At 43.4% G+C, this 16,218-nt stretch overlaps 1 protein-coding gene across 1 annotated transcript in view; it reads right to left on the bottom strand.

Moving 5' to 3' along the window:
• The window catches only part of GAD2 (glutamate decarboxylase 2), an 80,194-nt gene extending 64,202 nt beyond the window's left edge, over positions 1-15,992 (bottom strand). The window contains exons 1-7 of the mRNA XM_063100260.1: positions 15,917-15,992; positions 15,108-15,167; positions 14,769-14,918; positions 13,391-13,624; positions 8,583-8,673; positions 7,913-8,025; positions 3,803-3,918 (exon numbers count right to left, since the gene is read on the bottom strand). Of these exons, the coding sequence (XP_062956330.1) occupies positions 3,803-3,918; positions 7,913-8,025; positions 8,583-8,673; positions 13,391-13,624; positions 14,769-14,918; positions 15,108-15,167; positions 15,917-15,992 (840 nt within the window). The remainder of the gene's footprint in view (positions 1-3,802; positions 3,919-7,912; positions 8,026-8,582; positions 8,674-13,390; positions 13,625-14,768; positions 14,919-15,107; positions 15,168-15,916) is intronic.
• Positions 15,993-16,218: the final 226 nt, after the last annotated feature.

The following is a 16,218-nucleotide window of genomic DNA, read 5'->3' as shown; positions in this document are numbered from 1 at the left end:
TCTCTATGGCTCTGAACATGCCAAGTTATAAACTCAGTGCTCAGAATAGAAGAAAGGACATTAACTTGACCTGGCTCAGTAGATCAGGAAATTGCATTAGCACTAGAATAACCACCACGGGGGGAAAATGGGCTTTGAGGAAAGATGCTATAAATGAATTTAGAGCAGCCAGCTAAAGAGTGGTGTTCAAGTCATCCAACCCAGGAGTTGAAAGAGCAGTGCCTGGGATTGTTGGAAACTGAGGCTCTAGATCTGGCTCTGCCATTGACTGGCTGTGAAACCTTGGGCAAAGCATCTGCCATTTCTGGGGCTTGGTTTCTTCATCTATAAAACAAAGTTGTTGTTTTTTAGTTATCAAATACTCGTACTTATGTAGAGTTTCCTATGCCCCAAGCACTGAGGCCAGTGTTTATAAGGTTCTCACTTACTTCTCCAAAAGTCTTGGGCCTTGGAAGCCTCTCAAAGAGCATGAAGAGAGAACACTTGAAGCAGCTTCTGCCTTAGCCATTGGCCTCGCCTCTCCTCACTGGATCAACACAGCAGCGCCTCCATCACCCTTTCTCCCCATAGGCCAAGAAATTCAGGAGGAAAAACCTCCATGCAAGGAGTGACATTGTTTAGCCTGAAGAAAAGGCATTTGAGAAATGACTTGGTATTTTTTTTACCTTCAGCCTGCAGAGATCTATTTCTGGAGCTGGTAAAGACAAAGTGATTGTAAAATCTGAAAAGACCAAGGGAATATGTGGCTTGGCCTGAAGCCAGAAGGAGCTAAATGATGAATTGAATGCTAGAGGTCTAGGGTCCAGAAGGAACTAGGGATGGGGATTGTGTTACTGTTAACCTGAAGCTTCAAGGGCAGATCTCACTTTTAAGAGCTCATCTGTCCAGAATGGTTTGGGTCAATTGTTCAAGGAGACATAGGAGTACTTTAAATGAGAGCTGAAAGCCCCCTCTAGCCCAGCCCTATGAGGTAATGAGAAGGGCTTTTTTGGTAGGTGGAGGGAATAACAATTTAGAATCACCTTCACATTTAGAAAAAGGCACATGGTGGAAATTTGATTGGGGAAGGTATAAAATATTAAGACAATCGATGAACTGTTGTATACAAAACTGTTCTACTGAATCTTTTAATCTTGTTTCTACAGTGGTAGTGAGGGCAGGGACCTCACTGGTCTGGAATCAGGAAACCCAGTTTGATCCTGGCTCTACCTACCTAGCTGACTTCATTTTTATAATGCTGATAATAATCTCTGTTCTACTTATCCCACAAGGTTGTTGCGAGAATCAAACAAGCTTGTATATACTGCAAGTATTTTAAAAACTGTCAAATAGTAATCAGATATTGCAAATTGGAATTGCAGTTCATCCGTCAAATATGATAAATCTATAGTTAGAACCAGTTGGTATTTTAGGAAGGATTCATATGATCATTCATAATTTTGTGTGTGGATAGAGAAGGAAGAGGGAGAATCTAATAGTTGTTGTATAGCAGAATCGCCTTTCTTCCCCTTAGAAATGAAAAAGTAAGTTTACAATGTTAGGAAGAGAAGGTATAGAAAGATTATTGTCAGACCACATGGCCTTAGCTTTCTGAGCAAGGCTACATCAATTTACATCAGGCAGGAGGCTGAGAAGTTCATGTGGAAACCAGAGATGCCTGGCAGGAAGCACAGGGCAACTTGCTACTGAGCCAACCTCAATTTAGCTTGCAGAAACAGCTCGGAATTCAAAAGAAAAAGATGCCAAGATAAGATCATCTGGGCTTTTTGAGGCTGAGACTATAGTAACATTTAACTATTTAGGGGTCCACATCCACTTCAAGGAAATAGTAACAGAGAAGAAAAGTTATATCATATTTTCTACCTTTAGAGATGCTGAGAATGAAAGCTACCTCATGGTGGGGTACCAGGTGTGGAAGACTAAATAATGAGCATCCCATTCCCCCCAAAAGATGTCCACATCCTCATCCCCAAAACTTATGATTATGTTACCTTACATGGCAAAATAAACTTTGCAGATGAGATTAAGGTAAGGATCTTGAGATGGGAGATTTTCCTGGATCATCTGATCAGGCCCAGTGTAATCATAAGGGTCCTTATATGTGAAAGAGGGAGGCAGAAGAGTCAGAGTCAGAGAAGATGTGGTGGGGGAAGCACAGGTGGGAGAGAGAGAGAGAGGTTTGAAGATGTTATGCTGCTGGCTTTGAAGATGGGGGAACGGACCATGAAATGTAGGTGGCCTCGAAGCCAGAGAAGGTGAGGAAATGGATCTTCAAGAGCTTCCTGAAGAAGTGCAGCCTGCTTTTCCCATTTTAGATTTCCAACCTCCAAAACTATAGAAATGAATTCATGTTGTTTTAAGCTGCTAAGTTTGTGATAATTTGTTCCAGCAGCGATAGAAAGGTAAAACCCTAGGTAATTTCAAGCTGTGATCTTCTCTGCTAAATTTGATCCCTATACATTGAGGAAGGGCATTAAAAAACAAAAGCCCAAAACATGACTGAAGACAAGATGCTCAAGATAATTTGTTAACATATAATCATTAGTTTCCTTTAATTCCATGGCTACTGCTATGGTAGTGAACTGTATCCGCTGGCTTCCAATCAGTACTTGCCCTTTGTTTCTTTGTTATAAACACACACAGACAGACACACCCCACCTAAAACAGGAAAAATAAAAAATTCCGTGGTAGAACTGAGACCCACTATGGCTCCCTGCTTATCCTGACTGACATCTTACGGGAGCACTTGGTCTCTAGTCTCCTTACGGACCCTTTCTTCCCTCCCTGTCTCCTATCCTAGCCACCAGAGGGCTTCTTGACCTTCTTTGAAGCAGTTGTTTTCCAAACCCTAGGCTACTCTGAGGCAGAGGTCACAAAGGAACAGTTTTATGAATTACATGGCAGGTGATGCTTATCCGATGCCTGTCCAGGAATGGACCTCTGGTTTATTGCAGACCATGTGTAGCAGGAGGGTTTGGAGCCAAGGTGTTGCTCAGACAGCTGCAGCATGACTTTGAGCTTGTTTGCTGCTTTACCCCTGCATGTGGGAGAAAGCTGGTTGCCTGGTAGGCTAAAGCTGTTTAGTGTTTAGCTCAATTTATGTGAACAGGATGGGCCACTTTTTCAATGCCTTGGTGTTAGTAGAAGGAACAGCGCTGACTCTTTGAAGGCTATGGAAGGAATATGAAGTTCTATGCCACAGCGTTCAACAAGGAAGACTAGAGCTATCAGCCTCTGTCTGGCCAGCAGCCTGGCCACAGGCAGGAGTCTGTGCTTGGCTGAGACAGATCTGACCCAAAGATCAGATGTGACAGATCACCTTGCTATTTCTTTATAGTAATAAAACCTCTGGCCAAGTCCAAGGATTAATGTTAAATGGTTCAAGATACCATGAGGGTAGAATATCTATCTGATCAGCTGACTGAACTTCTAAACAGAAAGACTGTTTCAACAGGGTACTGGAGTTTTGTCATGTAGGCACAGCACCGATGATCCAAATGAGTTCGTAGTCACTCTGCCTTCTCTTCTCACCCCTTTCCCCTAAAGCACAACATTATCACAGAAAAGTGGAGGGTGGGAACTACAGGTAATAAACTACAGGTAAAATACTCTCCTTTATCTTTGATGATTTTCTTGAATTTCAAAGAGAAAAGGAAGACACAACACACCATTGTACCACTCAGATGCTCTCTCCCCTCATTCCAGAAAGAGAACCTCTGGGGAAAAAGCATTTCTAAGCCATCATTCCTTCAACTCAGGGATGGAATATAACCTTAAACTTGGAAAGAACAGAAACACATACATGCTCAGATGTGAAGGCAATGAGCCTGGGAACAGCAGCCATTCCTTTCTCCTTGACTTCTGGGAACATCTTAAACCGCGCGATCATCATGGCGTACATGTTAGATATGGCGCCACCTAAAGTGCACAGCAACACACGGTTACTTTTTCTGTTCATTATCAACATCATCTCGCATGCAAGCAGCATTCCTTAATTCCACTGACCTAGAGTCCTCCTCGCACACAGGAGAAAACCTTAATGGTTATCCTTTGAACTGAACCCTCAACTCAAAGGACCTAAGAGAGCTCAGAGAAGGTACATCAGCCCAACCATAGGATGGATGCCACCTCCCATACTGCAACTGCAACTGGTTCTGCTCTTGCTGAGAATCTTTTGAAGAGGCTTTTAAGAAGAGAAATTTTTGCCTTCCTTCCCAACTTGTGAGTGTGCTCGTTCTGCATTAGGCTTGTAAAATCCTACTAATAACCTGATAGAGAAGAGTTATTATTATTATTATTATTTTCATTGCAACTCATGCAATGCTTTGTGCTTGGACTGAAACAAATAAGTTAATGGTGTGGGCTGATAATCAATGAGTCTTAGAGAATGCAGGATAAATATCCAAGTCTATCTCATCATAGTCATCAGTTCATTCCCCCATAACTGTTCTTCCCTCTCAAAGACATCATTGAAACATAATTGCATTAGTTAACAAAATATTATTTCATACGTATAAGAAAACACACAACTAAGAGAGTTTTAAGTCCATATTGAATTATTTTTCCTGTGTCATCCTAAAATTGTCAGGGATTTCATAAAATAAGATTTAGATATTGTAGGTAGGGTCTCACTTGACAAGCAAAGATAAGTGAACTTTCCTCTGGGTAGCTGGGAAGCTTAGGATTTTCAGGAAAAAGACAGACTGTTACAAATGTAAATGAATATGCTGGTGTGGAAGACATGAGACTATGAGGCAGAGTGAGGGTACCCCCTCCCCTCCCACCCAAAGGGAGACAACCCCAGGCCCTGCCATGACGTGGGTGCTTGGAATTGCCTTCCTTCCTGGCGACTGAGGAGCTGGAGGGCCCCATGCCAAGTTGAGTGGCCCATGAAGGGCTGTAACCTTTGCCTCATGAGCCCTGAGCTCTGACCCAAGCAGGCCGCCTGGCACAGAGCAGTCATTACCCAGATCCTGGCCTCCCATCAGTCAGAATGAGGGCATTTCCTACCTTTCTGGACCCCAGAGACACAAGACAAGCAGAATCCAGGTCAAGTCTGCTCTGAGCAGATACTATGTCTAAAAGGTGGATTATAGGATGCTGAACAAGGGGCCATCTTTTAAAGGACCTTACACTCCAGCTCATGGATTCTCAACCTTGGTGCTTATTGACATTTTTGGCTACATAATTCTTTGTGGTGAGGGCTGTCCTGGGTATTACAGGGTGTAGCAGTACCCCTGGCATCTACCCTCTAGATGCCAGTAGCAACCTGCCCTCCCCAGTTATGACAACCAAAAATGTCTACGGGCATTATCAGATGTTCCTTGGTAGGGAGGTGAGGAGGGCGGGGGGGAGTGGGCAGCAAAATAGCTCACAGTTGAGAAGTACAGCTCTAGTTGTTCTTCTTAAAGAGGCTGGGGAGGGGAAAAGGGGAGAAGAGAAAGGGGAAGATGAACTTGAAGAAAATGCTCTTCACAGTGCAATTAGTCAGGCAGCTTCCAGCCCTGACCTCCCATCCCTTATTTTGCAGCTCAGTTATCATCTGGCTAAAGGCTCTGCAGTCCCAAGACAGATGAAGAGTCTTCTGGGTATCTGCACAGAGTGGACTTCTTTGTGCAACACAGGTGTGAGGACAGATGCACGACCACTTCATGCTCTTATTATCTATGAGAGGAAAGGTTTGTGACTAAGCCATGCTTTCCTTTTTCCTCCTTGGTCCTCGTGCTTCATGACCTGCTGAGCAGCGAGAAGTGTTCCAGTTCTCTCTGGTTCCAGCTGTAGGTGACATCACATACACAGATTTCTTCTGGGAGTCCTAAAGGACTTCCCATGAAGCATGAAACACCTGGATGTCTTAGATGGAGGTGTAAGGCAAACTGAGCTGAGCTATGTATTCAAGTTACAGATCTAACTCTTCACATTTAGTCCCAGAGAATAGAACTTTCAGATCACAGGCACATAAGATCTGTGATTTTTCTTATTCCTACCCCTTAAATCGTAAGACCCTTTATACCAGTAGCAAGGCTAGATGCTACCTGCTGAAGCATCCATTAACAAGTAAGGATGCTAGGAGCCATTTCTCTTCTGTGATGCCTTGTAGAAAGTAGAACAGAAATAGGCTAGCAATTGCTTCTCTGCTGCCCCCTCCCAACTTTGCAATGTCTAAATTATACTGCAGCATATCTATACCTTCTGTCTTGGGGTGAGAGCATATGGGCCTTTAGACCCCAAGGAAGGAGCCCCATCCATGATCAAATTTAAGTCTTCTCTACCTGATAATTTCCCATCATCGATGAGGGTGGAGAGGCAAGCCCTAAGTCTATAACTAGCCTAGCAGGACTGCCAAAGAGGATTCTTTACCTGGGTGTATGTTTTCTGGGACATGGAGGTTCTAAGACCAGCCAGGTCAATTAGGCCTGGCCCCTAGTCAAATTAGTCAAATTTTCAGAGTCAACGGGTATAGCTGTTCTCTCTTCATTCCTAGGAACCATTAAAATAGAACCCACGATGCTCTAGGTTCTTCTCAGGGACAGCTCAGTCCTACAACCAACCATACAAGGGGAGGGAGAATAAAAGTAAAAATCATGTTGATCTCCCAAGCCCCCCTAGTTCCTCATGAAAAATGCCTTCAAAGGCATTGATGACAAATCTCCCTCAACAGGAGATGGCTTTCCAAAGGAAAAGAAGTACTAAGTGCCCTACAAAAAAAAAGACTAGCTTAAAATTCATCACAGCTGGTGTTCAATGACTTAAAAAAAGGCTAATTTTCCCTTCCATTTAACTAATACTTTTTCCTTCAGCACCTGTAAAATTGTGCTATGTATTTAAAAACAAAAAATAAAACAGCAGATCTGAGCATGCACCCAAACATGCTTAATTTAAACCAGGGCCTTGAGGCCACTCCACTGTTGATTGTTCTTAATTTCTTCCTTCCACTTTTTTTCCCCTCTCTCTCATCATCTGCATGACTTGGTAGATTTGCTGAAGAGAGATCATGACTTGGTCTTTGCTATGCCTCACACAATGGCAGGAGTGGCTCTGGCATCTCCGGCAGGACTGGTACAACAGCATACTGATGACTGTCCCCTCCTGCCACTCATTAGATGGTGGTCGGCATACCAGGTATCTTTTCCATGGGTCAGTGACTCTCTTTTCCCACTGCCTTTCTAACTTTTATTTTTCTCTACATCAGCCAAGGTCACACACAGACCTGTGAACCAAGGACACAGCTTTTTGTTTCAGGTTGATTCTCTTGGTTGAGAGAGGTGTAAATAATGGAGCTTAGAATGCAATGGCTGGTAATAAAAGGCAGGATGGACAAGGCTGAATAGCATGATAAAGAAGAGATGGAATGAGAAACCTCTTGAAGAAATCATTACCCTTTTTTTTTAGCTCTAAGAAAATATCTAAGGCATACTCTGTCCTCCTTGAAATTAGTGTAAATCAGCTTCCCTCATTGTTACTTCAAAGACTACAGTAGTACAGATATTCTATTGAGTAGATCTTGCTTGTTATGCTCCGTCAAGCAGTGAATGTTTTGTTAAATAAGGCTAACCTTTTTCTTTCACTAATTCTAGGAAGAGCATCAGAGAGTGAATTCCTTATTAGGAATCTTTATTCCTTTGTTCCACATTATCCACACATCCTGCATGTAGGATCACAGTAGAAGTACTGGGTAAATATCTTCTCTGGTTATGCTCTTTTTGAACACAAATAACTAATGTCCAAGCATGGGGTAGTTAGCTTGGAGGCATGTTCAATGGACATGTACACTTAATCACACTCATTCTTCTGACTGACACATAGCCTATTAACCTAATCATAAATATGGACTAGATATTTAATCTTTCTTATGTTCATAATGAGGCATATCGGAAGAAAAAACACAAGGAAAGGTTGAAATATCATATACCAGGAGAAAATATCCCATCACCAGAGCCCCCTGGCCAGCCAATGATTTCTCTCATTTTCTTTAGTGTGACATATTCCAAAAGCACAAATACTGGAGCAATTTCATAGGTGAACCTGAAATGTAGAAATGGCCAAATTTTATGTATGTAACTCAAAGAAATAATTCATCATTACAATATCTATAGGACTATTTCCTTTTTCAAACCACACATTCACAAATGTTATGATTATAACATTAAGCAGAGAGAAAATTATTTCTAAAAGGTCATCTAATAGGCATGCTCATTTTTTTATATCCCTGAAGTCAAGAGCTTCAATTATTGGCATAATGCACAAGGGTGGTTTATCATATTGAATAAATAAAGAAAATTGCAGAGTAATAGTATTTAAAAGACAACATATAGTTTCATCTCTCTTTTATAAGATATATAATTATAAATCCAAAATGCCAAAATAGTCCTTTTGTATTTTTAAAATTTTATATAGTTTGTATGAAAGATATATCAGGACTATTTTCTATTAAGCTATAGTGAACACTCATATATTTCTGCAGTTGGTATCACTATTTTAAGGGCTACTTAATGAAGAGAGATTTTTACATCAGAGGTAAAGACTATGGAATCTCACTAAAAGTTATCCTGGATTATATAAAAACGCATTTAGCTACTTACATGTTAGTGTTTGCTGTTGATGTCAGCCAGTCCGCTGCTAATCCAACCATATCCAATCCAGTGGAAAGTTGATTGAAATATCTGGGATGCCCTGAATAAAATGTAATACCAGAATCAGGATTGCATCCAATGAAAATAAATGCCTTTTAAACACATGATGTCTCTAGCTAAAGAGCCTTGAAAGATCCTTCAGTAACAGGAAACCCATATTCAGAAACCCAACATGTACACACATGCGTGTGCACAAGAAAACACACACACACATGCACACACACACAAAGAGCACTGTTTCTAACCACAGAGACTATGTTGGGTTTTGGTATTTCTTTTAAAACACACTCTAAAAATCTTTCTTTAAACATTCACTTTAAAAAACAACAAACGCAGTTTGCAATCTGGACACTAGTTTATTTCCTACCACTCTTTCAATACATTTGCAAACTAAAATGCTACTGCAAGCCAAAGCAATTTAATGACAGTTTCCTTCTTGTTTACAGTCATGCTGCTAAAAATTCTTTCTTGTTGTAGTTGTTCGGAGAATCAGTCACACCATGACATCCGCCAGGCATGCCAACATTCATAATAATATCTGTGACAAATGGCTGATGATTACAAAAGACAGGGCAAAAATGAGAAAATAGGACACTCTGCAGAGTGATTTGCCCTGGATTCAAAAGGTGATGATTGTCTAAGGATTGGATGGACAAAGCTAATTCTTGTCAATTCTCCTCTCTCTGAATACTTGATTATAAATAACAGAGCTCCCTCAAATTTGTGATTTAAAATAGAGCCGAATACAGTTAAAATCACTGTCTTGTCAACAATATCCAAGAAGATATATTCAATGGACTGAGCAGTTCATTAGCCAGGCTTATCTAATTAATGTCTAGATTTCTCTAAAACTCTCCAAATGGATTGACATCCACATACTCCTGAGGCTATCATTTAAAATGTGATTTTAAATATCTCATTAAAATTCTGTTTCTTCGCCTTGCCCCATAAAAGCCTATTGATAAGTCTGTGATTTGCTTAGCAGCCAAAATTTTGGAAGACTGACAATTATGGAAATAGCATCTGATAAAAAGATATCTGCCACTTACTGAACACCTGTCTGAAGCCTGGGGATGTGATAGTCTCTCATCACCAGCATAGGCAAGACAAGATAAAGGAAGGCAATGGGGAAAGCAGGGACAAAAGGCAACATATAGCTTATCTCCCAGACCAGAGTGCTCTTTTATCAGCCCCAGGCACATGATTAGAGAATTAGACACAGGGAAAGCATAGGAGCTGGGAAAGGGCACATTTTAGAGGGACTGGGACTTGTGCATCTCTTGTTCATTCTCCAGCATGGTTGCTTTTACTTCCTTACAGCCTTGCATGGTGTCCTGTCTTTTCGCTCTTTTCCAGGACCTTTGATTCTGATCGCCATCCATTTACCCATCTGTACAAAGTGAAAAGGCCTTCTTTCCTGCTGTTGCTGCTGACATCTGGAACAACCCCCAACTCCTCTCTGCCTCATTGACTCCCCACTTCATTACAGCTTGCAGCTGAAATCATAGCTGCCTTCTTCCTCCTGATGCCCCTTCATTTCTTTCTCTCTAAGCCATTTTTTAAAGTGAGGAAATTAATTAAGATTAGCAAATCTATCCATTAATCTACTCTCCCAATTCATGTGCATTGTCTGGATGAATCTAGTGTCTATTATCACACAGTATTTAATGCCATGGAAACTTTGGCATGAAAACCTCATGCCTGAAATTGAAAGGAATTCCAGAGTGTGTGTAATGCCCCAGGATATCAAAAAGCCAATCAATCCACCTTCATGACTACTTTTGGAATATTGAGAAAACAAGTTTCATGCTTTAATTTCCAGGTGTCCCTTCCTTTATTTTTTTGAACTTGGTCTGACATTTAACCTGAATCTCTCCTGCCTCAAAATTTTCATTCACTGATGTGAAAATATTGAGGAAGATAGTTTGACAGGTTAGAACAGCCCCTCTCGATTTCTGGCAGAAATATTCCCTAATTACATTTGCTCTCCTCCTGTGGCCCCTACAGGCTGCCTCCTAGGGCTGCCCAGCAAATCCAGGCAGGATTCTCTGAAAGTTTGAGAGACCTGCCTCTGAGCCTGTCAGCTGTCCCAACAGCCCTAGGCCTCTAGCTGTAGCTTCACGGGCCTCTCTGCCACTGAGAAATCTGATGACCTAACAGTCTGCACAGCCAGGGAGACGGTGAGTTTGACAAGTGAGATTAGGGAGGCTCCACACTCTGGACCGCTCCCCACAGATTAGCAAATGAACCTGGAAGAATGCGCAAAATTCTGCAAACAACCAGCCTTAGGCAACTCTGACCCTGGTGCTCACAATCAGTGGAGAAGGGGCCCAAAGTCAGTCCAAACTGCTCTTTGTGTATTGGCAACACACACACACACACACACACACACACACACACACAGAAGGACAGCCTCATTTATTGATGTTTAAATTCCCTTTGTCTGATGGTTAGGTCAAAGATTCAAGACTACATTAACTCCTCTCTCCCCAACCACCACCAGTACCACCAAATCTGATGATCCCACAAACTGTTCCAGAATCCCATCATTCCCTGCAGTTTTCTGTTCCAACACTTCTTACAGAGATAATTTTAACAATACATTAAGACTTCATTTTAAAGTATTTTCCCACTGCTTCTCACTCCTCTCTATGCTTGGAGTCTAGGTGGAAATCAGGTTAAGGACTCAGTAGAAACCAGGTAACAACATGCATTTTGTAAAATAACCTCTCTCCCAAGGAGCATTAAAATGCCTGATGGTAGCAGGGATGGGAACTACTCTGACAGACCCTAAAGAGTACTAGTTGACAAATACAACAGTTATAGCATAAAAATCTATAAAATTGAGAGTTGAAGAGAGAAGGTGATTGCTGTTAATTTTTCGAAGTGCTATTTGGGGGAGAAGGCCAGGAGACTAAATATGCAATGAACAATATTGAGACATTGAATTAATACTGATACACCTTGCTTAGAAATCCAACTTAATCCATATTTTTATCGGAAATTTAAAATAAAATGCATTAGAGCAACACTTGATTAACACTTAGTTTCACAAGCATTATGGCAAAGTCTGAGTATTGAATCATCCCATCTTTTACTGACACTGAATGGAACGCTGATAGGCAGAACTGTTACTTTCATTGACTTGCAGTTCCTATTCTCTTAAATCTCTAAATTGTATTTTAAACACCACCAGCCTTTAAGAATGAAGATGTAAAATATTTTTATAGATTCTTTTTGGTGTGGTAGCAGTAAAAGTAATAGGTAGCAATTTACTATTAACATACTTAAATATTAGATAAGAGGAATGGGTCAAACAAAATGAATTAAAAGCATTGAGCAATGAGCATTGAGCAGGTTTGCACCCACCAATACATGAAAAGCTGGTGGGGGGAGAATTTAAAAATGCCTAGTATATACATTATGTGGGTTCTCTACGAACATTGAAGATGATATCTAATAAGACTTCAAAAATCATACTCCACAGACCAAATTTAATAGAAATTAGCAAGTTAAATTCCTTCCCCTATGTATCTAGTACTAAGTCCATAGTCTCATAAAAGCAGATACTAATAATCCTTTATGCATACCTTTCCTCTCTGTTAGTATAAAGAATGTGCAAAAGAAAAAAAAAAGGAGCTGAAAGTCTCACAGCAAACATGATTAAAATACTTGTTGTTGATTAGAATGGTACCCATAATTCATCAACCAAAATTTGCAATGTAAAAAGATGACATTTATATGGTAATTGATGTTCAAGTAATATTTTATGTTTTTTATTCGCTAGCAAATCTTTTTAAGGCTACAAATCAATTTAGATCCACACCCCCTCTCCCTCAAAATTCATTCATACTTATTTTGATTACTTTAATGAAGTGCCATGCCACCGTGTATTAGGATGATTAGAGACAATGTAGGAAAGGAAGGGTGATCATGACCTGGGCAGATGAATAGCTGGCTTTGTGCAGATGAAACGAAAGCCTGGAATGCACCCAAATAAATGTAATACCTGGAGCTATAAAATGACTAGAATATAAGAAATACTGTGAAAAACTAACAGTAAGACCACAAAATACATTTTAAAAAAAACTGCCCCTAAAGGTATCTGATTTGCTCCTCCCCCTTTTTTGTTTAGCTTACATACATACACCGTGGCTGTGAGGGACACACATCCTTATGTAAAATGGCTGAATTGCTAGTCTATATTGTGTTTTTTTGTATGTGTGTACACCCTTCTTTAAAAATAGGAGAAAATCTGAAATTCAAATCTGAAGTCTTGGCCATTTGAGACAATGCCAAAACATCCCTCCGGCACGGCTCAGTGATTACATAGGATGGTTAATCCAGTCTCTGATCATGCCAAGAAAATTACCAGCTTTTGTCCAGATCCCACTTTTTGAGATTTCATTTCCATATTCCCTTTCTTTCTACATTTTGGGTCACTTCTACTGGCCTCTGCTGACAAATGGTTGCTTCTACACCGGTGGTTAATCTCCGTGGCCAAATAAGTGAGATGAAAAATCTAAGATTTACACTTAGATAATGTTTTTGATATTATCAACTTCAGAAGCATTAACAATAATAGTAGAAGGTACTTTTGATTTGAATCATTCCGATAATGACTGTTTTTTAAATGATGAAAATAACTTTGCAATTTAAAAAAATATCAGTAGCCCCATAAAACAGATAACATTTTTATAGAAAAAGCAAATACTGTAAAAGAAGAAAGAGCTTTATTATTTCTCATTGGACAATACCTGTTTTAATTGCATATTTTAGAGTTGTTTGGCAATGCATCAAAATTTCCTCCAAATTTTGTGGTTGATCTGCCAATTCCCAATTATACTCTTGAAGAAGCTCATTAGGGTAATGGAAATCAATCACTTTGGTGGATCTATCGAAACTTTTCACCACATACTGAAGCAAAATATCCATAACATCTTGCAAAAACGCCAAAGTGGGCCTTTCTCCATCACACGCTGGCAGCAGGTCTAAAGAATGGAATTAAAATACCACATTTAAGATTTACTATGAAAACATTCAGACAAGATCTTGATCAGCAATGTCTCTTTGAACTGAGAGATTTTATGTTTTAAAAAAAGCTTTCGGAAAACGCGGAACATTTTCATTAAGGAGGAGGCATTTTTAAAGGCAAGGGGAAATGGATGAGAGAAATTACGATTCTCCTCTTTCCCAAATTAATTCTTGCATTTCAATTCATAATTTATTGTTTTCTTTCCCTCCCTCCTTCCCTCCCTCTCTCTCTTTCTCTCTCTCTCTCTCTCTGAAAAAGAGAGTGTGCCTCTCTATCTATTTCACAGGAGTTCGTCCTAAATGTTATCTCTCAGTAAATCATCTTAAATGCGTATGAAAACACTTCACGTCAGAAATGTTTGACGAATGCCTTCGGGCAACAAAGCAAAGTGGAACTTGCAACGTTAGACTCTCTGGCCTGTTAGGAAGGCCCGCTGTTTCCAAAGTTAGTGTGCGTGTGTGTGTGCGTGTGTGTGCGTGTGTGCGTGCGCGTGTGTGTGCATGCTTGTGTGTGTGTGCGTGTGCGTGTGTGCGTGCGTGTGTGCATGCGTGTGTGTGTGTGCGGGCGCGTGTGTGCATGTGCGTGTGTGTGTGTGTGTGTGTGCATCTGGGAGACCAGGTGTGTAAGCGAACGGGGGTAAAGCTGCGTGCGCTGGTCTCAAGTCAATAGAATCGCTCTCCTGTGAAATCGCAGGTACAAATTACTCTTACGATCTAAGGACCTAAAAAAATTCTGCAGTTCTGAATCTCCTGGCACGACCGACATCTGGAAACCGAGTCCCGCTCGGAGCCTCCGCGGCACTGGAGAGCCGACATCGGGCTTGGGCGCGCGGGTGCCCCGGCCACCGCAATCCGGACGGCGGCGCTGGGGGAGCGCGCCGCGGCCTCCGAACCCTCCGCGAGCGCAGAGCCGGGGTTGGGGCTCGGAGAGAGCGGACAGGCCCAGCGTTTGTCGCTATCTTCCAAAGAGTCCTGTAGAGCCCGCCTCCCCCCGCCGCCTCGACGCCTTGGGTCGGGTTCCCAGGGCCGGGTTCCGCCAGGCCGCGGCGGGCGCAGCAGAGCGAGGGGCAGGGGCGCCCCCGGCCCGCAAGGCGCCCTCACCTGTTGCGTGTAGAAAAGCGTAGTTGACATCCGCTTTGGAGCAGCTGCAGGGCTTTTGGTCGCAGGCGCAGGCGGCCTTCCGGGCGACGGCCCGCGGGGGCTGGTTCGCTCCGCTCTCTGCCGGCTTCTCCGCGTCTCCGTAGAGCAGGGCTGGGTAAGGACAAGCAGCACCAGACTCGGTCAGCCGCGCGCCGGGCCCGACTCCCTCGCCCCCCCACGATCCGCGGCCAAGAAAGCCCGACTCCGCGGATGGGAATGCTGAGCGGAGAAGGCGACCTTGCCCCGCCGGCCGCGGGCGCAGACCGTGCCCTTCCCCTTTCCCTGGGCGCGGGCACTCACCGCACAGCTTGTTTCCGATGCCGCCTGTGAACTTCTGGGCTACCTGGCACCAGGCTCTCGCTGCAAGGAAAGACAGGCAGACGGGCAGCGAGGCAGAAAGAGAACAGCAGACGCACGAGTGAAATTTTGCTCTAGGTGAACGACGTCAATAAGCCCGGGGTCCGGGAAGGGGCCGCCTGCCCCGGCATGCGCCCCGGACCCCGGGCTCACTGGCGCGGAGCGAAGGGTAGGTGCGGGAGGCGCGCGGGGGCCTGCCGGCCCAGACCGGTCCTCAGTTCGTTGATTTGTTTCCCAAGGACAAGCCCACACAGCGGCTCTTTGCACTTTCCTCCAGGTGCCAGTCGGTTCAGGCAAACTCCTCTCCCTACCTAGCTGGGGCGAGATTTCCTAGACACCGAAGCTGTACATTTCCTCGCATGTCCTCTTTCCAGACCAAGAATTCTGTCTTTTTCCCCATTTTTTCTATCTCCACCGCCACTCTGTCCCTCCCCAGGGTCCAGACACCAAGGTGGTAGCAACGCCCAGACCCACGGAATTCGGTGTCCTGGAGACCCCGCCGTCTTTGGGGGACTCTCCCAGCCTTCAGCGGAAGGGATTAGAGGCTCTTTCTTTGGGCATCTTCCCAGGAGAAAAGGGGCTGCGGGGATCTTGGGCTCTTGGGCCATCAGTCAAGGACTTAGCCCGACAGCTGGGCGAAGTGCCCGGAGAAGTTTCCTGTCTCAGATGGAAAAATCCCTTTTTCTTGCTCGTATTCCCGCAAACCCCAGTCCCCCCGCAAAGCTCTCCTGCTTAAGGTCCCATTCTCCTACCTGTGCCGGGGTTCTCGGGATCCCCGGAGCCATCTTCAGACCCGAAGGACCAAAAGCCGGAGCCGGTAGATGCCATCGGCGTTGAGAGATTGGAGCGGGTCGCCACCGAGTCCGAGCTGCGGACGAGCTGCCTTCGGCTCGGCTCGGCCCTGCGCGCGCGTACGTGTGGCGGGAGGGGGGCGCCACACGGGACCAGCGCGGCCGCGCGGCGAGGGTGGGTGTCACACAGGGTCAGGAGACGTGCGTGTCTGCGTGTGCCTGTGCTAGAGTTAAAGCTTAAAGACGTGACAACGTTCTGCGAG

This window comes from Cynocephalus volans, chromosome 6 (genome assembly GCF_027409185.1).
Source record: "Cynocephalus volans isolate mCynVol1 chromosome 6, mCynVol1.pri, whole genome shotgun sequence".
Lineage (NCBI taxonomy): Eukaryota > Metazoa > Chordata > Mammalia > Dermoptera > Cynocephalidae > Cynocephalus > Cynocephalus volans.
This window is presented reverse-complemented; position numbering and strand designations above follow the sequence as displayed.